This window comes from Diadema antillarum, unplaced genomic scaffold (genome assembly GCF_040938485.1).
Source record: "Diadema antillarum isolate AM-2024a unplaced genomic scaffold, OU_Dant_1.0 seq00000173_RagTag, whole genome shotgun sequence".
Taxonomy (NCBI): domain Eukaryota; kingdom Metazoa; phylum Echinodermata; class Echinoidea; order Diadematoida; family Diadematidae; genus Diadema; species Diadema antillarum.
Window position 1 is genome coordinate 493,773 of NW_027271242.1, and position 22,849 is coordinate 516,621.

The 22,849-nt window shown below is 38.8% G+C and overlaps 1 protein-coding gene across 1 annotated transcript; it reads left to right on the plus strand.

The window, feature by feature from the left end:
* Positions 1-1,540: 1,540 nt before the first annotated feature.
* Positions 1,541-20,912, plus strand: LOC139728326 (uncharacterized). Its single transcript, XM_071639272.1, has 15 exons — positions 1,541-1,612; positions 2,155-2,384; positions 3,359-3,476; positions 6,024-6,173; positions 6,975-7,366; positions 10,468-10,653; positions 11,917-12,036; positions 13,020-13,073; positions 14,361-14,486; positions 15,439-15,512; positions 16,135-16,242; positions 17,305-17,407; positions 18,945-19,054; positions 19,473-19,643; positions 20,101-20,912. The coding sequence occupies exons 2-15, from the start codon at positions 2,202-2,204 to the stop codon at positions 20,198-20,200; spliced, it is 1,995 nt and encodes a 664-aa protein (XP_071495373.1). The 5' UTR covers positions 1,541-1,612; positions 2,155-2,201; the 3' UTR covers positions 20,201-20,912.
* Positions 20,913-22,849: the final 1,937 nt, after the last annotated feature.

Below are 22,849 nucleotides of genomic sequence, written 5' to 3' on the forward strand. Positions count from 1 at the left end.
CCCTTTACCTGTTCGTTCGCTTCAACCATGTAGAGCCAACAGATGGGAGACTGTTTTAGTATCGAAAATTGGAATTATCACTCAGCACACGCACACACACGCGCGCACACACACAGCACCACCACCACCACCACCACCACCACCAACAACAACAACAACACCAACACCAACACCAACCAACCTAATAAGAAATTACATCGTAAAAGGCAAGCGCTGATTTTAGTTGTGGTAGGATATTCAGACATTCCTTTTTTTCACTACCAGCTTTTGGGGTGTTTACTTTTAGTAAATCATTATTCTCAGCTCTTATTTGTGTTTTCTTGAAAGAGAGGTCTACCTGTGCGTTTTGAATGCCACAAAACTTTTTTTTTTTAATGGGGGGGGGGGGGGTGGAGGGGTAAGATTGAAAATGTGCAGCTTTTTCAGAGTGAGAAATCTGCCCTCCAAGAAATATTATACATAATCATACACAAAAAGTTATATTTATTACAATTTTTGTTAAACTAATCATTATCATTTTCATTATGATAGTGAATTCATGATGAGTCCTAAGATCGAGTTCTAAGAGTAAGAGGACTCGTGTATTCATATGGAAAGTTAAAGGGACATTCCAGATGATTTTCATAATTTCACATCATGTAGGCCTAGTACATAAATCGACAGCTTCATGCATAGATTCGTGGAATTTATTGTGGTCCTTGAGTAGAGAAACTAATAAACTGAAAATCTTTAAAAAAACAAATTACACTGAACAGTGTTGATGACATCAGAGCCTCACATATGTGTTCACTTTGACATATTGGTTGTTTAAAAATGTTGTCCATTCAGTGGCCATTTTTGTGTGGTGGAAAGTGCTTTTGTGTGGGACTTTTGATTTAGTGACCAAGATGATGTGCATATCAAGTTCTTCTTTGTTGTGAAGACATTCACTTGCTTATGTGCATGTGATTAGTAAGGGGCATTGTAGCACACCTGTGTACAAAAATTGTTTATTTGTAGAGGGTGAATTTTTGTGTGCGGCCTTTGACAGAAATGGGTACTTTCTTTTGCTGTCCAGTGTAGTAAACATACAGCACAACACTATACGACAACAGGCATTTCTTAGGGCGTACATGAAACCCCCAAAAAGGAAAAATGAAGGTTAAATTACCAGGTGTTATTATTCCTGTCCCATCGTGTATAAAACATACGTGTATAACTTTAACATAGCTTTATGAGGGTGATACAGGTGTTTGTTTGTGGAAAGAGTTTGGAATTGCAGGATTCAGAATACATCATCTCTCTATTATGTATGAAATTTATCTTGCAGGGAATCCAGCAGAAGCTCAGCACTAAGGATCCGTTCACTACTGACTTTCCACAAGCAGGAATATTTATGCGTGTGGTATGTGGTGACAGTACGCTTTGACTGGCGTCGCCTTCGCTTCCAGCAACGATTCTCTGCAGGCTGACACGTACACCTGCGCATCGACGGAATGCATTTTTTTTATCGGACGTATACGCGTACCCATATCTGTGTATTGGTATTTTGTGAAATTACGTCATCGGTTTAGCTGGCAGTAACTCCGTGCACCTTGCACTGTATGGTTTCAAACGGACTTCAGTATCCAGAGTAAGTCACTATTTGAATACCTGCTCATTTTAGAGCTTATCTGGCCGAGTTTTCTAAATATGTCGCAACCTGCTACGTCTGCCTACCATCGCCGCGCATCAATATCGGCCATCTGATTCGTGTTATGCACATGTAAACATACACTAACTGCAGTTTAATGTAGTCCCACACATACCTTTTCATGTGAGCATATAGTGATATTTCACTACAGTTTCAGTTCCGTTCAATTTCAGACATTTGCATGTTGCAAACATGATCTTGAAGTTGATGTAGGGATGTCAGTGGGGAGAAAACCCTCAGAATTTAATTGCATAATTGTGTTTGTACTCAACTATCAACTGATGTAGCTGAAAGCACCTCCTCAGCTCAGCAGAGGGACCCGGGACTTACAATCGTGACAATGCATGGTCAATGACAATGATATTACATAATTATCTGACCCTGTCTTGTTCTATAGTAGACTAGGTGTAAATATATTATTACATTGGACAAAATAAGTACTGGGTTTCTGATCCTTGGTTTTTATCATTGCACCTTTCCAGTTGCAGAAGGTTGAGCTTGTGTTCCCCAACAAGAGACCATCCCAGTGATGGATCACCGGGGGATCCTGAACTCCTCCAGCAATGCCGACATACCTGTGGAGGAATGGAGGTCATCCCTCCTGGAGAAGAAGATTGACCTCTACAACTTTGAGAGTGTTGCTGCAGAGGACTGCCCCTACATCCTCAGCAGCCCACGGTCACTACGAGCCTGTGCCCGCATGAAAATTCAGGTACACCACAGTATGATACAGTAATAATGATAATATAATAATGAAATTTTTATAGCACATATAACAAATGAATGTTCCCCATGCGCTTTACAATCTCATCACGAAACATATTATAATTAACAATTTACTTTCAATATACACTCACATGTACAAAGAAAAAAAAAAAATTAATTCACAAATAGAAAAGTCTTTAAAGAAGATTTGAATGAGACCAGTGAAGACGACTGACGGATATGTTGTGGTAGTGAGTTCACAATCTTGGGGCAGCAACTGAAAAAGACCTGTCACCATAAAACTTTGTATTAACTTTAGGAATGTGGAGAAGGGATTGATGTTCCAGTACAAAGGGAGGAGTGTATAAAATGCGATGAAATGTGTCATTGTGTTAATGTAGTGTTGACTCTGTTAAGCAATGTGGAATCCCAACTGTTTATAATTCCAGTGTAGACTTGGTGTCAAGAGAATGTGTAAAACGAAATGACTACAAAATATTCTTGGATTATTTATATACGTGTTATATGTTGTGGAGGAAGATATGATAGAAATGTCATAGATATCAACATAATTGTTTGTTTGTATCTTTTTTTTTGGGGGGGGGGCACATGTCTAATAGGTCATTGATGGAAGACCACTTCAAATGACTAGGTACCTGTGAAAAGCTACACAGGCATGCTGAAGGATAAATTCACAAAGGATTTTACAGAGATCAAAGGATGAAAGATTTAAAAGACGGGTCTGTGGAACTGGGGAATGGGCTGCAGCAACCTCCACTTTTCTTCTTTCAAAAAATTTGAAAATAAAAACAGAAACGAGAAAAATCACAAGAAAGTGAATCCTACATCATGGTTATCCTTGTATGCATAAATTTGCTCAGTATGTTGCATGATTTTTGCGCTGCATTGAATCTTGATCTGCAGAATGTATATTAATGTATTCATATGCAAAGTGAAGAATATTGACTGCTCTGTCCTCAGCCCATTGAGCTCTTGAGTAAGCCGGAATCTGACTTCGAGGAGGAGCTCCTAGCAGCGGGTCATCAGCCGGGTGAAACTTCCAGAAAGCTGTATGATGCCCATGAAAGACAGAGACTGAGTAAGTCAGCATGTTGCAGCATTCACATACTTATTCTGTCATGATAGATGATAGTACCTCACTCTCTGATAAAGCATAGGTGGTCTTTAGTGGAATAAAGCTTGAAGGTACTGTTTACCATTGGGAGCAATGATTTTTAAAAATGTTCGAATTATCACATTTCATGCATATGTGTAGGTCAGTTGTATCACAAAACATCCTACCATATAAACATTTTGCAATAAAGCCTGAAATATAAAGGAGATATCACTATTTTCTCAATAAGCCGTAACTGTAGACAATTTTAATAGTCTGGAAACACTTCCGTTTTAACTCTTGTTCACATTTTGTATATTTAACAGTACTTAACATTGATTAAATGTATACTGATTAACTTGTTTACACTGGTTATTTCTACCCCTAACTCACATTTTAGAACTACTTTGAATCATTAAAGCTGGGTTTTTGTTTCATCTGCAAATGGTAAACAATGCCTTTTTAAAAGTAGCCTGAAAGGGAGAAACACCCAGCAATAATGTCAAATCATCAGTGGGAGACTAAATCTTGAATGTACAGTTTTGCAAGAAGACTGTCAGCAATTTAGAAAATGGAATGAAATATTCAGACCAGGAAGAAAGCTAAACAATGAAAAAAAAATATTTGTGGTCACCAGAAAGGGAGAGTTTTTGTGTGTCAAATTTGATTTTTTGTTTTGTTTTTTGGTGCAACCAGATTTGGAAAAATTAGTGGACAAAGAAGATGTGGCACAGGCAGTAGGACTGTGTTAACATTTCTTGCATCATACTAGACTTTCATCATGTTCTATAAGCTGTTGACCTTGTCAACTGAAATTGAACCATTTCTTATGAGTATCTGGTATGTAAATTGTAATCTTGAGCAGTCAAAAAGTCTGCCTGAAAGATGATCTTTAAGCAGAAATTCACAAAATAATACCCCTTTGATACTGCGCTCAACTTTAGCACCCTTCTGAAGCGAGATAACTTTAGCTTGGGCTAAATTTTTTTCATACTGCAATTTGCAACCACGCAAGTTACGTGTGAGACCAAAGTATTTGTCATAGTAACCTATCGCCCCCCCCCCCCAGCCTGCTGTGCTTCCCACAAATTCAGTGGCAGTATGCATGCTTACTTAAGAGTACAAATTCAGAACAATCCGTTGTTATGCATTACGCACAAAATTCAACCAGTCATCAGTGTATAATGTATGTACCTTTGCCACTTATTACTTCCCACAGGTTAGTCATGTCATTTGCCATGTTCAAGAGTTCAAGAGTCTTACCCAGTTGTGAACCGTGTACAGCATAGAATACTACACTGTACACATGTAGTTTACATACCCTATATAGTGCATGCGATGATTAGTACACAGCGAATTGGTGGCAACAGTACAGCAGTAGTACTTATGTGTTGGTAACCCAGAAGAGCTGTACATGCTTTCTGGTTATGGGTCAATGAATTGAGTACCTTTTATAGTGATCTTAGCTCGGGACTGAAGCGTACCTCAAGTACCTCCCGAGAGCGGACTAACTTAACCCTACAAAGACTGAGCTATTTTGGTAGCTGGAAAGACTGGGGGGGGGGGGGCCCTAAATGGCCCCTCCCCTTGAGATCTCGGCCGTGGATTGCGCGATCACCGCGAAAATTTGCACAATGGTAGTGTGCGATGTAATCTACAAGATCACATAATTAGATTTTTCAAAATAGTCTCCTTTTATTTTATATCAATTGATTATGCTAATTTATGCAAAAATCAGACTTTTTGCTATAAATCAGTAAATAAAGTTCCAAAAGTGCAAATTTTTGGTCCAAATACTCTTTGTGGCATTCTTAGCAAATGTACTTGAAAAAAAATTCGGTATCAAAATTAATTTCTTATATATTTTATTGTTTTATGAATTTCTTATGTATTTCCTTGTTTTTTGACCTTTTGTTTTTGTCTTTTTTTTTCAGCAAAATTGTATGTCAGACGTTTTTGAAGAACAATACTGCTAAAACAAATTGATTTCAGCCATTGAGAGTAAAAATAAGCACATTTATATGAACCATGTGAAAAATATCAATTTGCATTCACTTTGTACACAAAATCACATTTTGGAGCCATTTTCAGTCCGATGTGCACGTACAAAACGTTACATAACATCAGAACCATACCCCCGGGCGTCACAAATTTGGTGTCAAAATGTACGGGAAACTCAAAACAAAAAAGTCATAGAGCGTCGCGGTGAAAGCAATGCGCGTTGCCGAGTAATCGCACAAAATGTCGAGGGGGGGGGCCAGTATAAAAGGGGTATTAGTTGAAATTCATTCCATAGATTATAAAGCAAATTTTGACACTTCAGTTGCGCATGGCATATTACGTACATCAAGAGACAGCCAATGATGAACTTGTGCTGACACATGCATTTTAATCATATGCCTTGTTTTAGATCATGTACTAGATTCAAAAGATGGATTTGATTAAAACCTCCCTTGTGTCAGTGAAGTTTGAGTTATGCTAGATGTGTATGGCTACTATAAGTCTTTTGTTTTTGTTTTTGTTTTTGTCCAGGGAAGCTGTACATGTGTCGCCGTGCCAGGGAGGAGATTATTCAGGAGGATGGTGGTGATGAGAAGATTGAGGTCATTGACCCAACCAAGCTGCTATTCCAGGGATGGAACAAACCGCCAGAGCGAAACTCAGGGCGCAATGTCAAAGGTAGATTTTGCAGTACCTGGTATGTTTGTTGCAGGGGGCTTGAATTCTTTCTTCATGGCTGTTACAATATCGGTTTAAGATTATATTCTTTGTGTGTATGTGTGTGTGTGTGTGTGTGTGAGTAAACATAGTGTGCTTCAATAGCCTCATAGCCCGTTGAGGATGGGCTGATTTTGCTACAACACACATTTCCCATAGACACTTGCCCGAGTATACTCGGGACTAGTCCTCAATGGGTTAAACTCCAAAGCCCTCTCTCTATATAGGAAGGAAAGGTCCCAGAATTGAAGCTATCTCTTGCATATTTCAGATGGTTGGGACGTGCAGTTTTGATGGGTTCTGCATCATTTCAAAGCTGAGGCTTTCTTTTTTCAGTAGACGACAGATTCAAATCCCATGATTCCTTTTTTCCGACATGTTTGTTAAATTTTGGATCAGCAGTTGTGATCCTACAAATTTCTTTTGTAGAGGGAGACAAACTGAAGAAAATTCACATCTCAACCTTCACCCCTCTGATTAATATTCCCTTTCTTTTCTAAGACTTTCAAAATTTGACCTGAGCTGCAGAATTTTGTCTGGCAACTTTTTGTTCATCTTGATACAATGAAAGCGAACAGATTCAAAGGCACCATTTCATTCACATATTTTATTTTTCTTTGTCAGATGTGGCCAGTGTAAGAGTAGCTTATTATATTAGCTGATAAGTATGTTGAAGATGATTCTCCCTTTTACCAGGTACTCAGGATTGTCATTATTATAATGCAAACCTATATGCATACATGTTCATTTGAACTTTGCAATGTGTAGATGCCAGCAAAGTCATCATACCCAAATCTGGCCAGGCTAATTCCAACCGACGACCTGGGGCAAGTCCTCGGCCATCGCCACAGTCATCGGCTGGCAGGGTGTCGACTCCCTCCAAGACGTCGACCACCTCATCGTCCTCGAGGACGTCCACCACGAGGACGACCTCATCGTCGGGGAGCAGGAACCTCAACGGGCTCCCTCCGCGGTTAGTGAAGCGATCAGCCTCCATGCCACCGACGTCGAGAGTGCGCCCTCAGTCGGCCTCGGCCTCCGGTAACTCAAGCTTCCGCAGCTCCTGCCGCACGCCGCTGAGCCAGAGGGGCAGCGAGCGACCGTCTCGTTCATCCTCAAGGCCCAGACCGTACAGTGCATCCACTCTTCCAGAAAGGGTGAGAATACAGCAATGCATAGATATGCCTCACTGAAGGTTTATTGATCAAAGATCGACTAATCACTGTTTTTTTTTTAAGTTTGTTGATCACCAATGAACTCATTAATGACTTTGTTTATAGAAAAATCAAATGGATGTGTTTGCCATTTTCTTCTTTGTTGACATGTTTGAACATGTATGTATACATGCATGTATATATCTGTCTTCTCATTTTTGAAGCGCCATGAGCACTGAAAGGTGGACCTGTGCGCTATACAAGTAGCCACAGTCTGTTATTATTAAAAGTTAAAAAGATGAACATACCAGAGACTGCAGCGATCATACTTATGTAAAACTCTGTTTTAACCCATTGCCCTCTAGAATCAGGTTGGCACTTTGTATAGGCTATGGTGATTTCAGAACCAGAACCATGTAGGCATTAGGTTTCCAATACCAGACATAGCAGTAATAACACAAATATTAGGCCTTGGTTTTAATAGATTTTTAAAATCAATACCAATAGTTTGGATGTTGTTTGTTTTTCACATAATATGTGTGACCCTGCACCACAAAACACACAAAAGTCGCCAGACATGGATTTTTAGTGAAGGGCAGATTCTGAAAGAGCAGACTCTAAGCTTTACAGTGATGTATAGTTCAATTGAAATGAACTCTCCTAACCTATCTAAATATTGGAAAGAAAGAGCACACTCTGGAAAAGTGTGGACCGAGAAAAGAGGCTCTGAAGTACAGGGTCTATCTGTCTATTCAAGCGCTTAATCTTTACCAAACCGTGCTAACTGTGCGATGAATGGGACAAAAAACAGAGCACAAACCACTGGAGCAACAACAATGAAGGAATTATCAGATCAAGTTGAAATTAAGCATGCTCTATCAACACATTCTGTACATGATTACTGCCAACTTTCAAAGCAGTAGCATTATCCCTTCAAAAGTTATCAGACTTGAAAGTGAAGAGTGTGCAAAGGATTATAAAGAAATGAAAAGGGGCCTCTAAGACATACCTGATCTTGATGTCACTACTTTACAAAAAAAAAGGGGGTTGTAGAAAAACTGCTGAAAATGCACTTTCCCAATCATTTTATGATCCCAAACTTAAAAATGATGTAGAAGAAGGATAACTGTTTCAGATAATATGAAAAACTTAATATTGACTTGGTTGACCCATTTCACCTTTTTTGAGTCCTCACTTAAAATCAAAGGGTGCGACTTTTTGTTCGTTTTGTGGTGCACGGATGTTTTCCTGCTATGTTTGGTACTTAAAATGCTGATGCACAATATCATCATTTCACTAGTCAGTCACTGGAGTCAAACCCACATTTAGGGAGCCCTCTCTCCACCCCCTTGGGGTGATTCCACCTTCTCTAGGTCTCTTTCATGACCGCGTACCCATGTAATACTAGGTACAGTAGGTGTACTCCTTTTGACAACCTGAAAGTACATGTTTTTGTGTCCAAACAATCTGCAGCAAACAGTGCGAACATTTCAGAACCAGTCCCATGGGTTGCTCAATTGTCTTGGCAGTCTTTGGAAACTACTAAGACCTGTAGCAAGGAAAGAATATAAGGCTGTACTGATATTGCACATGAAGGATAAATACTGCTTCTCTTGCTGAGTGAAACCAGGAATGTGTGTTGGTCGCATGTTTACCTATCAGTTTTGTTAGATAGTCATGCAGAAAGTTTCTGAATCATGACTAGCCTTGGCTAGTCGTCTTGGCAAATATTATGCACTAACAATCGGATCACACACCAGTGGATCGGAGACACTGTAATCATATAATACTGAGACTCACAATAGAGAGGCTTGCCATGAGAGAGAGAGAGAGAGGAAGTAAGGGCGCTCAAGCATGGTGGGATTGTGCATGTATTCAGGTGTACTCTGAGGTTGAATGTACATTTGTAAGGCGAACAAATGTATGATGTATAGTGGAGGCCATGGTATTGTCAAACTTTTGGACACATTGTATGCATTGCCCCTAGAAATAGACAGAAGGGGTAGACGATATCTATGTGTGTCACAACAGGAGCCCTTTCTCGATTTTTTTTAAAATTTCTATTTGCTTGTTTGTTTTTGTTTGTTTGAGGCGACATAAGGCTGCATTCACCATCATCCTGCATGAAAAAGGAACCCAATAGTACAAAAGATATCATTCTGTATCTCAGTGCTGGAAATGGAAGAAATCATCACCAGTTCTGTAGAAACAGGCAGTTACCACCTTGAGACCACTTCCACTAGAAGGAAATGGCAATGGTTGAACAGAAACAGATCTGTTGATAGGGTTATCAGTAGAAATGTGTATTAACAGTTCTAGCAATTCCTCTCAGTAGTAGAATACACAATTTTCCCCACACAGGAAAAAGTGTCAAGACAGATTGCATTTGCCAAATCTGGCTCACTAGGTCCCACTCAAGTTTCACATAGAAGGTCTATGGCGATTGACTGCTTTGCTAGACATGCCTGCATAAAAACATGCAAAGCACTAAATTTTGTAGCTCGTGTATGAGTGAGCTATAATCTTCTGGGATTGCAGATTAGCAGTTTTTCCCTCAACAGACCTATTCACAGGATTTAAGAACATAAGCTGACTACACACGCTGTCTTTCATAGTTTGACACTTTCTATATTATCAACCTGGACTTTCTCAATCCATTCTGAATTTGTCAGGCTATCAACTTCTGGAATATAGGTAAACATGCACATACTGGCATGCCGTCCATAGCACACATGCAGTTATGATGATAGAGACATGTGCACAGATTTTCTAGGAAATTTGGTCATATTTCAAAAAGTTATACAACATATCTTGAAAATACTGGATGCTTGAATTACAGTTCTTGATAAACAACATGGTAAGATCAGTGTATAGTTTATGCCATCCATTAATTTACCAAAAGGGTGTACAGCCACTGTCTTCATGAAGTTGCGTAGGATTGTTTTGAGAGGGGAGAGGGGGAGGGGGAGGGGGAGGGGGAGGGGGAGGGGGTCAAAGTCAATACTGTAGTTACTAGTATCGTTTCATTCACTTGATCCACATGTGTGTTTTGGTTTGTTTCTAATTTTGATTTCTGTTTTCTATACTTATTTGCAACCCGTAAGGATCAGAAAATTTTGGACTGCATGATGCTCAAGCGGGAGCAGGAGAAGGAAGACTTGAAGACCCAGCAGATGGCGAGACGGATCTGGGATGAGGAGAGACAGAACGAAGAAAGGGTGAAGCTGGAGAATGAGCTCCAGAGGAGGAAGCGAGTGGTGGAACGGGATCGGGAAAGGGAACGAAAGAGGGTAAGAGTTCTATCAGAAAAGCAGTAAAATGAGAGATAGTAACCACGTTACTTTGCATTAAAAGATGTTTGAATGGATGAGCGTTTTGCAGCCCAGACAATGTTAAAGACACTCTGACCTTGATTTGTCTCTAGCACTGTCTTCTTCTTTTGTATGTGTAATTATGGATAATTAAATCGCAACATGCATGGACCGACTTTGATTGTTATTTGTGATGCCATAATTTTTGATAGCGTAATGATTTCATAGGATAATTTGAGTTGTCCGTAATCAATTGAAAAGAGGAATACAACAACAACAAGCCTGTGAGTGAACAAATTGATGAATAAATCATGACACAAGTCAAACAATACACAAATTAGAAATTTTCACATTCAAAGCAAATGAGTTGAACCTCTTATGCTGTAAATGATGTAGACAGTGATAAGATGAAGGCAGGCATATTGCCATGTCCATATGCATCATTTGAGATGAATTTATAGTTTGATTGTCATGTGAATACTGTGTAACACAAGTTTACATCTAAGGAATCTTTTTCATTGAGATTAAGTTTCCCTGTCAAAAAGCAAAGCTGAAATGTGTCAGTGCCCATAAGTGCATGTAATAACAACATCTAGTGTTTTTATTTGTTTCAATGACATTGGGTCTTTTGCTCATGTTCATAGTCCTCATTTAGCAAATGCATGATGGGTGTGTTTCACATATAATTATTTACACCTATTCTCATCTGTTTTACGTGTGTTCGTTTCCTCTTCAATGCTGACAGCAAGGAAATACAGGACCACTCTGTATGAAAAATTAAGACCTGCACAGTTGCCATGTCTCTGTTACACCTCTTCATGCCCACCATTAACAGATACAGCTCCATCACGTGGTACCAAATATCAACTCATTTACATTTGTCATTTCTATGTTTTGTCACATTCATGCAAACCTTTTCCAAATACTGTAAACGTGGATATTTTCGCACAAATAATTTCTGCCCTCAGCCAGGTAAGATGGGTTTCACTTGTTTTTAATTCCACGGAATCAAGACATCAACTACTGGAACATAGTATGACAAGCAAAAATATTCATGTGCTTTCATTTTTTGTGCTAGTATCTGGTTGTGTGAATTGTGCGCAAATTTCAACATTGCGAAAATTTCAACTTTTGTAGAATGTTTGCCTCTCGATATGGAAAGTGAAGGTGTTGGGATTTGTTGTGTCCTTGTTTCATCTCGTCGATGTTTCATCATCTTGTTGCATCTCCTTTTATATGTAGGAGCAGATGCAGAAGCAGCGGGAGAAAGAGGAGCTGGAGAAGTTGAAGGAGGTGGAGCTAGCCATCAAGCACAAGGACAAGAAGCACCAACTCCTGTCCTCTCAGATGGACCTCCTCAAGGTAGAGTTGTCCTCCTCTCCGGTCTCTTTTGTTCGAAAAGTAAGACCACCTTAGATTTAGCTCATGAGGCAGAGGAGAATATTTTGCGATTGATGGCAAGTCAGGAAATCGGGACATACCCAGGCCATCGATCCATTGGAATCATCATGGCCGGTGCCACATTTTGAAAAGTGGGGTGGGGGGCACTACAGTGCACTCCCGTTATAGCGAACACAGTTTTAACGAAATTCCGATTATAACGAAGTAAAAATTTGGGCTGCAATGTCATCCACTCTATGTATTTCTATTGTTTATTTGTTCGGTTATAACGAAATTCCGATATAACGAAAGAAAACTGCCGGTCCCGAGGACTTCGATATAATGGGAGTCCACTGTATACATTTTCTGGTACCACTTTAGGTTTTTATCAGCTGACAAGCAAAAAGAAAAAAAGAAAAAAGGCCTTCATCCGCAACTTCTGCTGCCACTTCCGACCGAGTTTCATCAGCCAACAAGCCCCCCCCCCCCCCAAAAAAAAAAAGGTCTTCAGCGCAACTTTCTGATTCCAAAAGCTTAACCACATTCTGTGTTTTTTTTTTCTGGTGGCACTTCCGGGGTGAAAAAAGGGGGGGAGCAAATGCTACACCCTATATATTCCTATATTGTGAAAAGAAGTGGGGGGGGGGGGGGGGGGAAGGCCTGTGGGGCATTTCATAAAGCATTTTGGTGGGATATTTTTCTGACAAACTATTACAAGCTACTGAAATTTTTGCATCTGATTGGCTGAGAGCAAATTTGTCAGACAACTTTGTCAGACAAAATGCTTCATGAAATGCCCCTCTGAGCTGTGATCCACAGGAGCCATAACCTCCTGTTATATCATCATCCCCAACCGATGAAAGTTTTCTGTGTCAAAATTGTCTTTTGCTGTGGTGTTAGTAATTTTTTCTACAGTGGTGGCAGTGATAATATTCTCAATGTATTTTGTTTCATTTCTGTCCCAGATTCAACAGATTGAAGCCAGGCAGCAGGTTGAGAAGACCAAGAAAGCAAAACAGGTGACAACTAAACCCAGTTAGTTTGATTGAAAGTTTAATGGCTGAAAACTGCTCGTGGGAAAAAAGAAACAATGAAATTACATCTTCAAATCCAATTTGCATTTTGTTGTCATTCGCGGTGTCGTATGTAGGAAATTCACAAACTTTAATAAACTCTAGGGGAGCAAGTGTATAAGAGTGCTGAAATCTTGAAATAAACCTCAATTATCTTCTTTCGAAGATAATTGAGAAAGCTGCTTTGTCTCAAGTCTCAAACTACCTGGATACAAATGATCTCTATGTTGACAACCAGTCAGCTTACCGACGTTGGCATAGTATTGAGACTGCTCTCTTGAAGGTACAAGACGACATCCTCAGTGCACTGGACAACAAACTTTTTACCTTCATTGTCTTCTTAGACCTGTCTGCCGCATTCGACTGTGTTGACCATGATATTCTGCTGGCTCGCTTAACAAGCCACTTTGGCATCTTTGGGAGTGTGAAATCTTGGTTCACCTCTTACCTCTCCTCCGACCACAGCTTCAGGTTGAAGGTTGCAATGAGCTTTCGGAACCAATGTCTCTCGCTTTCGGAGTTCCTCAAGGTTCTGTACTAGGCCCGCAACTTTTCAGTCTATATACTCAACTCATGGCTGACATCATCAAACACCATGAGGGCATACAGTACCATAGCTATGCTGATGACGTGCAACTATGCACCTCTGCAGAGATCCGCAGCTGCCCCATGCCTGTGGAATCAGCTCCCTCAAAATCACTGTCTCAGTCAGTGTTCCAGAAATTGTTCAAGACTTTCCTTTTCAATAACTGATTGATTAATTATGTACATTTTTTTTTTCTTTGTCTGTTGTGATTTTTTCTCCTACCTCCCAAGTGTAAGGTGGATATTATATTTCTGTGAAGCGCTGTGATACAGGTTCACTCATTGTAAGAGCGCTATATAAGTACCCATATTGTATTGTATTGTGTTGATGTGAGGAACAATCCATTATGATTGATATTCTTGTTATTTTTTGTTTGCTTGTATTTCCTGGATAAGAGATATCAGCTCACTTGTTCAAGCATGAAGATTTTATTTTCAGATAATTGCTATTTCAAGCGGACTGGTACTATTCGATTGCAGCAATGTCTTCATCCAAATAGTAGGAACAAGGATTTTGTTTTGTTTTTTAATGTGTGCGGTGCCTCCAAAGGTATGAATTCACTGATTGGTTAGACTTGCAGTACATGTCTACTTTATATTAAAAGTAGCAGAATTATTTTGTCGCTGTGTATCATGTGTTTCACACAGGAGATGCAGTTTAAGGAGAAACAGAACAAAGATGAGGAATACAGAAGAACAGTGGAGAAACATATCACCTTGTCGCTGGATCTGGCAGAATCCAAGAGGGAAAAGAAACAGCACGAAGAAGTGAAAGTGAGTTCTTGTGTTCATGTGTTCGTGTGTATGTGTGTGTGTATGTGTGTATGTGTGTGTGTGTGTGTGTGTGTGTGTGTGTGTTAGAGAGACAGACAGACAGACAGAAGAACAAAAAATATTACTCCATCAAAAACATCACACAAGAGCTGTGGTACATACAAATGTACATGTACGTGAAGAGTAGGGTTACTACAATTTAGAAATCAGAAGTTATTCATTTGTTTATGGTGAAATATATTTTCCCATAAACAAATACATATCCGTGGATAGTGGGGATACACCTGTAAATGAGTTCGGTAATGGTGTCAGAATCCTTATCTGTGCAAGATTGCTTGTAATTGATCATTGGGATATTTTCATTGTTCTTTTGGTGTTTAGTACTAGATTTATTTCCATGCATTGTACATGAGATGGATTGATACATTAACCTTCATATTTAGTCATGTCACAAGAATCAGAATTGGTATGTATTTATGAGACGATAAAAGTGGCTGTTATGTATGAGCATTACCATTGACATGATAAAGCCGCCATCTCAAGCTGTCCAGTATAGGTTGTGCTCTCAAACACAGCATTTCTACTCTGGGCATACATTGTAATATTGTATGAAATAACAGTGTTAAGTGTTAAGTTCAGTTGTGAGCAAACATACTACTGTATATGCCATATATTTAGCAAGCCTAAATTTTTGTGAATCGGGATTTCCCGACAATTTCGCAAGTGGTTCACGATCGTGGAGTTTATTACTGAATGGAGAAATGTATACATGCACGTCAAATTCATATCGGAATCAGAGTCGATATTTTCATGTCTTTAAATTCGCGAATAGCAGCTGACTCGCGAAATTAGCGAAAATAAAAATGTCATGAAATATTCTACGTATACAGTACCCTTCTTCATCTGTTTACTAACCAGCATTTTGAAAACTCATCAATATTCTGTCCTTTAGGAGCTGCAGAAACGAAACAAAGATTTGATGAAGCAACATGAAGCCAGGAAGAAGGTCATCGACAAGAAGACTGAGTGAGTTTACTTTTGGTTGCTCTCTGAAGGTTTGGTTTGTTTGGTCTTCTTTGCAGCATTATCAAAGGAAAATTACAATATATCATTTGTGCTCTAATTTCAGTAAAAGTTATTGAAAATTAGTGTATTTGAAAAAGTTCCCTGTTGCTGCAAGATTGAAAGATGTTATGGTCTTGTCTTTGGAAATGACTGCAAAACATGCCATACACATCATCACCCCAGAAATGTGAGATTTAACCTGTTGAAGACAAGTCCTGAGTATACTCAGGCAAGTGTCTATGGGAAGTGCATGTGGTAGCAAAATCAGCCCATCCTCAATGGGTTAAGCTGCCAGTACCAAACCTAAGTGCCATCTCTATATTTTTTGTAGCGTGCATAATGTGTATGGTACATGTGTACATGATAATATTAGACTGTCACTTGCTAATATGCTCTGATGATATGGCCATTGATACCAAAATTCAAGACAAATTCATGTGCTGACATTTCATTGTTTGGTGTGTTTGCGTATCGTGTTGTATGATGACCATGGAAGATGCCTACCTAATCAAATCAGGGCGCAAGGAACGAGTGTAGATCTTCCAAAGAGGTGGTGACTGTATTATCATCCATTATCTTTCAGAGAAGAAAACGAGTACCTGCGGAGCTGTCTGGATGTTAAAGACAGCAAGCACAAAGATCTTATCAGCAAGCAACATCTTCAGCGACAGACAGAGCTCAGGAATAGCAAGTAAGTCCTGCTTTAGTATGTGATTATGTATTCAACTTTCTTTTCTTGCCTGTGGTATCTGAGGGATGTTTAAGGCACCCTTTTTCATATTATATGTCAGGAATTACTGCAACTGAGGGTTGTGCTTTCTTTATGAGCACATCAGAGATCAAAAAATAAAAGAGAGGGAGAGAGAGATAGGACAACTGAGGAAATCAAAGTGAACACAGCCTTTTGCTCTGTTGATTTTTGTTTGTTTTAAGCTGAAGATCACAGACATATCATGAATCAGGGACACACACAGAAATATGATGACTTTTTAAAAAAAAGATCTAAAGTTAGGGCTGTGCAGTATATGCGACATGATATAGTGGGCATGTGAATGGACTGTCCAGCGAAAGGATCCTTTTGTTAACGCGTCAAATAATGGAAATTAAAATTTTATCTGATGCTCTCAGGAAAAAGTGTGATTAGGTAATCTACAACATATTCTGGAAGAATCTATAAAAGATCACATTTGTCATTAGTAAGGGAAAGAAAGGCTGAATTCTGAAATTCCATTCTGTACTCATTTACTTCAGAAATATCCACTGTAGTATCTTGAAACACATGTGGAAATTTGCATCTGCCATTAAAAACTGGATGTGGACGAAGTAAGGAAACAGAAACTCTGCCTTCAATATTTTTTACCCTTCTCCATGAAGAATTATCCCATTATGTTCAAAATCACCGGCAAGTTTGATATGAAATGAATCTCTGCTTAGTTTTCCTTCGTTTTTTTTTTCTTATTTTCTTGTTGCAGAAATTGTAGCTCAAAATCACCAGCAGGTTTGATAAAAATTAGTTTGATCACAGAATCATAGATATCCAGTTCTTCTTGACATTACCATGGCTATAAAAGATGGTAGGTAAGCTTTTCTCATGGATCATTATACATGCCATTTTTCATCATTTTCTGTTGAAGAAATTGTGCAACTGTTTGTAATTGGAAGCTAGTCCCTAAATACAGTCAGAAAATTCATGTTTGTTGAAACCTGGCCCTCACATCCACCTGTCACCTGATGGCGCCCTTCATCCCAACAGGCGGAAGCTGGAGAAGCAGCAGAAGAAGACGCACAAGGTGAAGGAGGAGATTGACACCAACATAGAGAAGTGGAAGGAGGACATCGTCAAACAGAGATCAGTGGTGAGTGACTGCATCATGCTTTTTCTGTTATTTCCCCGTCTCTGTGGAATATTCAGGTAAAACTTCCTCTCCATATTCGTAATGCTGATAACGTTGATAAGTTCAAGTCATTGTTGAAAACTTATCCGTTTACTCAACTTTAATTATGTTGTTTTGCTGCTGCATGTTATACCATAATATGTATATTTGCATAATGCTGTATTTTATTTTAATGTCATACTTCTTTTCTTCTTTTTTTTCTTTTTTTTCCCGGATCGATGCGCTGAGAAACATCAGTATTAAGGGCTATATAAATGTTATTCATTATCATTATCATTATCCAGCATACCAGCAGAGATCCCGACTCTCTGTGTCATGTTCTCTCATTCATTGGCATCTGAAGATGTTCAGTGATTCACTAGCTTTTGTGCAATATCTTCTTGTAGGTCCACCATGGAGATGTGGCATTGTGTCATGAATTTCTCCTTAAATCCTCATAATACTTGCTGGGTCTTCCATTTGTGTGGAAGAAAAATTGAGATGAACATATGGGGTGTGCTTTAAATAGTTGGACCACGGCGTTGATATATCAATATAGTGGTTACCGGTACTTCATTTGTGATTTCAAGCTGGAATTAGCAACTAAGTTCTTCTTCTTAATGTTCTTACACTGTTAATCTCCCATGAAGGCCAACTTTATTCTGATGCTGTGCCCATATTTTTCACAAGGTAGTATCTTTAGTGTTAGCACTATTCTCTCAGAAAGCCCTACCAATACCAGGTACCTATAATGTGCATGCATACACCTTGGTTATAAAGAGGGACAATAGGGGGTAAAACATATCTTGCCCCAGATTGTACACCCTGAATGTGTTTTGAACTGGGAATCTCCTCAAATCTCATTCATTACTCCACAGTGCTGTCACAATAAACTGCTCACTTCATTTTGACCGTGGTGACATTTCTTTTAGCAGAACTTCTGGAAAATAAAGTCTTAAGATTATTGTCTCTCTCTTTCATTTCAAGAAAGCCGTGCACTATTGATTTTTTTGGCTCTATTTAATGTACAACATGTTCATCTTATGACTGCAAACCATGCTTCCACAAATAGATTTAATGCTAGTCTATCAGCCAACTGTATTTCAGGAAATTGCATATCTATTTGGTTTTGATAATGAAATGTAGAGAATGCTTATGTCTTTTCTGCATTCCACATATCTCATATCATTAAAAAAAGCACTATGTTTCCATTTTTTCAAGGCAATTTAAGATGGTACAGAGCTGCTACAATGGTAAGCAAGTCTAGCTTTCAAGGTACAACACATTGAAATATCAGGGGCATTTCATCAAGCATTTTGTCAGCTATTTTTTTTTTCTGACAAACTGTTACAAGCTACTGAAATCCTTGCATTTGATTGATTGAGAGCAAATTTGTCTGAAGAAATATCAGATCAAACCCTTGATGAAATGCCCCCCCCCCCCCCATTCGTCTAGTGGATGTGCATTTGTAATTATCCATAATTTTAAGTCTTGTCGTGTGTCGCTGATATTATCGTAGGTGCAAGATCAGGCAGTGATTAAGGCAGAAAAGGCTGTACAGGAGAAAGCACAGAAGGCTCAAGAGCAGCGGGTCATCAAAGAAAAAAGTCACAAGGAGCGTATTGCTAGGTATGTATCCCTCCTTGCAAATCATCCAGGCAGTTTGATTACAAACGCTGTCTAGATCATACCATGGCCTGTAAAGTCTGGAAGCAGCCAGTTCTAGATTGATGGCATGAGCAAACTTGCATGATAGCCACAATGACAAAATTTGTGATCTGTTATCGTGTAGCGCCTCTGCATGGTTTGAAATGAACACTTCGAAAATATTAGCCTTCTCGATAATGAAAATTTGGAGGATTTTCAGAATGACTATTGAGTATTCTTTTCTTCAAAATGAACATGGCATGAGCCAGATAATTTGTGGGATTTATAGTGACAAAATTGATGTGCTTTTATTGGAGAGACAGTGTGATTTACACTTTAAAGCTAAATATTACTGTGAACTTTACATTTACAACCACTCTGTGGGTCTGTCCCTGTGTAGGGTGATTGAAGATGCAGAGCAGCTTGCAAGGTACACGGAACAGAAGATCAAACACAAAGACCAGAAGATACAAGAAGTGGTGGCCAAGAAGCAGCAAGAGATTGACCGCTCGCGGGCCGTGGCCCAGAACTCAGCCAAACTGCGAGAACAATTACGCAATCAGTACTCAAGGTGAGTCCAATTTACCACCGACCTTTCTTCTATTAAGCTTTAAAACTGTGAAGAAATCGTCAGCTTAAAGCTTTGCAGTGTACCGTGTTTTATTACAAAGATACAAAAATAGTTCATCATGTGATTTTTGTCCAGTTCACACAGAGTGATAACAGCAAAAAGATAATAAGATAGAAATATCTTGCCTTCTTTAATTTGTCCTTGTAATTTTTCAAAAAAAGTTTGTCAACATACAGTGTAAACAAATACTTAATATTTTGACAGATGTTGATCTAAAAAACAAAACAAAAGCTAACGTGCAACATATATCTTACTTGGCCAGGCATGGAAAAATTACTCTCACAAATAAAGTTTCACTCTTAAACTGTTTATGTACGAGTAGTCCATGATAATCCCAGTAAATAAATGGTCTCTACGCTGTAGGTACTGATTCAGACAGTTTATCTGGTTGTCGCAGGACCTTTGATAGGATGGCGCAAAAGGCCGAGTTGGAGTCCAAGATTGGCACAGGTCCCAGTCTTGCCACCAAGAACTACTCCCACACCATCATATCATGAGTCCAAGCCCCAACCTCCTCACCCTGCCAACATTCCATCTCTCGGTCGCACTCGACTTGGTCCCTCCCATCAAGCACCTGAATCCTATGCATGCAGAGAAACTACAATGAAATGTGTGCTATGCACAGGGTGCGTTGTTGTTTTTGTTTTTTGTTTTTGTGTGTTTGCAGTACATTTGCTGCTTTAGTTGTAGTTTTACGAAGGGGGCCTACTGATGTTTCTCATGGAGATCAGGGTTAGCTTGTGGTAGCTAAAATTGTGTACAAATGTCTTGCCCAATGGTAGTCATGCCCTGAACTCAAGCCATTATGATTTGCTTGCCACAGTTAAGTATTTGTGACTTCAACAGCAGCTTGTTTGTATGGTGTAGTTATTTATGATATATCCCCCAAAAGTGAAAACAAAACAAGATATGACCATTTGATGAAATGTTGCATGAGTCTGAGTGATCTATCTGAAAAATGGACATAATATATTTATTATATCAATACCAATATTCAGATTTTCAAAAGTTTTTTAATTGGATAGAAGTATATGTATTATATCAATGTAAGCAGTGTGTTCAGCTACAAGTGTTTCAGAGGCTATAGAAGAATGTACATGTATATGCATTTTCATTAGACAGTACTTTATTTGACAGCCATTTTAGCATGTGTGTGCTTACAGTAGTGTGATATTCTTGTTTTAACAATGCATAAGGGTGACAGTTACGTCTGTGGGGTAAGTAATATATAACTAACCCAAAAAACTGGTGTTTCACAAACACCTTGCCTTTTTCCCTTCAGAAGTCAAATGGAGAAACTTCACTGAAATTTGAATTCTGTAAAATATTTGCTCAAATACTAGTAGCATTTGAGCAGTGCAAACATCGATAAACACTGAAGTAAATGACTCTCTGAAGTTACTGTCAAAGTCCTTCTACCATAAGAATAAATTGAATACTTGAAAGTAAGAACAGCCCAAGTCCAAATTTTTGTTATCGTCTTCAGAGGACCCTTTGCAAAGTAATGCAAATGAACATAATCACTCAAATTACTGTTTTACATTTCAATTTGTGTACATAATATACACATAATTACAAATCAAGAATATTAGGATGCTATATATATATTTTCTTCTCCTTCTTTTCATTCTCTCTCATGAACCTGAGTCTTTCTTATAATCAGGTATTCAATTGTTAGTTTGACCATGTCCACTGCTTAACTTCTGAAGTGCCCTCTGTGCCAGAAAAGAGTAATGTCCCAAGTCAAGCTTGTTTTCAGTGCATATTTGTAGTGTCTGTGTGTGCAGTGACAGTATTAAACCAGAAAAGTGAAAGTAATCATTGTCCAGTGTTTTAGGGAAAGACTCAGTACTTCTTGAGGCACACATTCACACACAAAATTAAAATCTCTGTGTTTATATCTAGCTTGCAAGGCCTTCCTTTCACCACAAATATTTTATTATTACAAATATTACGGAAAGAGATCTGATGTGAATGGAGAACTATATATGTATTGTCTCCATGGATGGAGTTCGAAGTGAGCATAAAGTGGGTCTTGATAATACTTTACTCAGTCAAGTGCATGATACATTTCATTCCAATTTATCTTATCTTGAATTATGGCTCTTTCGAAGTATCGTAAACTTTTAACTGTATGTGATGAAAGTGTTTGTTGTTGTGAGCACAGTCCATGATGCAAGTAGGCATGCACAATGTCGTGTGATTTAGTTGTGGGTTCTTGGACTGTATGTGCCAAAGTTTGGTTGAGGGTGATGAATTATGGGACACATTTAGCTGAAAAAGAAAAGTATTCAGGAGAGTTCACATCAATATCCCTGAAGTTATGATGCTCATTCATAGCACTGTTCTCACTTGAAAAATCTAAAAATGAACCAAGAAAAATATCCCAGGTAATTGATCATTTTAGCTGGTTTTATTCTCGTACATGTCACGAGCAGGTAGCTTTACATTAGACGAGATTACAAGGTACTGTAAAAGCTGTTATTTTCACATACAGATATTTTCATGAATGAGGAGATCACAGACATTTTCATGAAATGTTGTTTTCACGATTTGACACCCAGGCTATCGTAAGTGCACTAATGCCTGTCTGTAGATTTATTGCGATCGAGATCAGGTGGCTACATTTGAGCATGATGTTGAATTCGCGGCCCAACAGTGATTCGCGAAATTCGTGAAAATTAAACCCTCGCGAAAATAACAGCTTTTAGAGTACCGGTATGTATCATAACAGTGTGAGAGAGGAAAGTAACATGCAGAAAATGGTACTGGAACCCATATGACTTTAAACATGAATGTGTTCGAAGGAGTATAATTGCATCAGTGACATAAATTAATGTGGAATCTATTTTCGTGTATGTGTGTTTCTGTCGTTTTGGTTGACAATCAAAATTCGTAATCAACATCACCATAAAGTATATGTAGCATTTGCCAACACACGTAGAGAGTTTTGAAGCCAAATGCCTTGCCAAAGAGTCGTCTATGGTTTCTCGGAATCCTGATCCTCACGTGGGGATCTGTCTCAGGTTATGTACACTGTTTGCGCTAGAACTGTCATTATTATGTTACTATACAAATTGAGTGAAAAAATGTGTAAATTATTGATGTTGTGTTTTGTGTGTGTACGTGTGAGTGTTTAAGATATG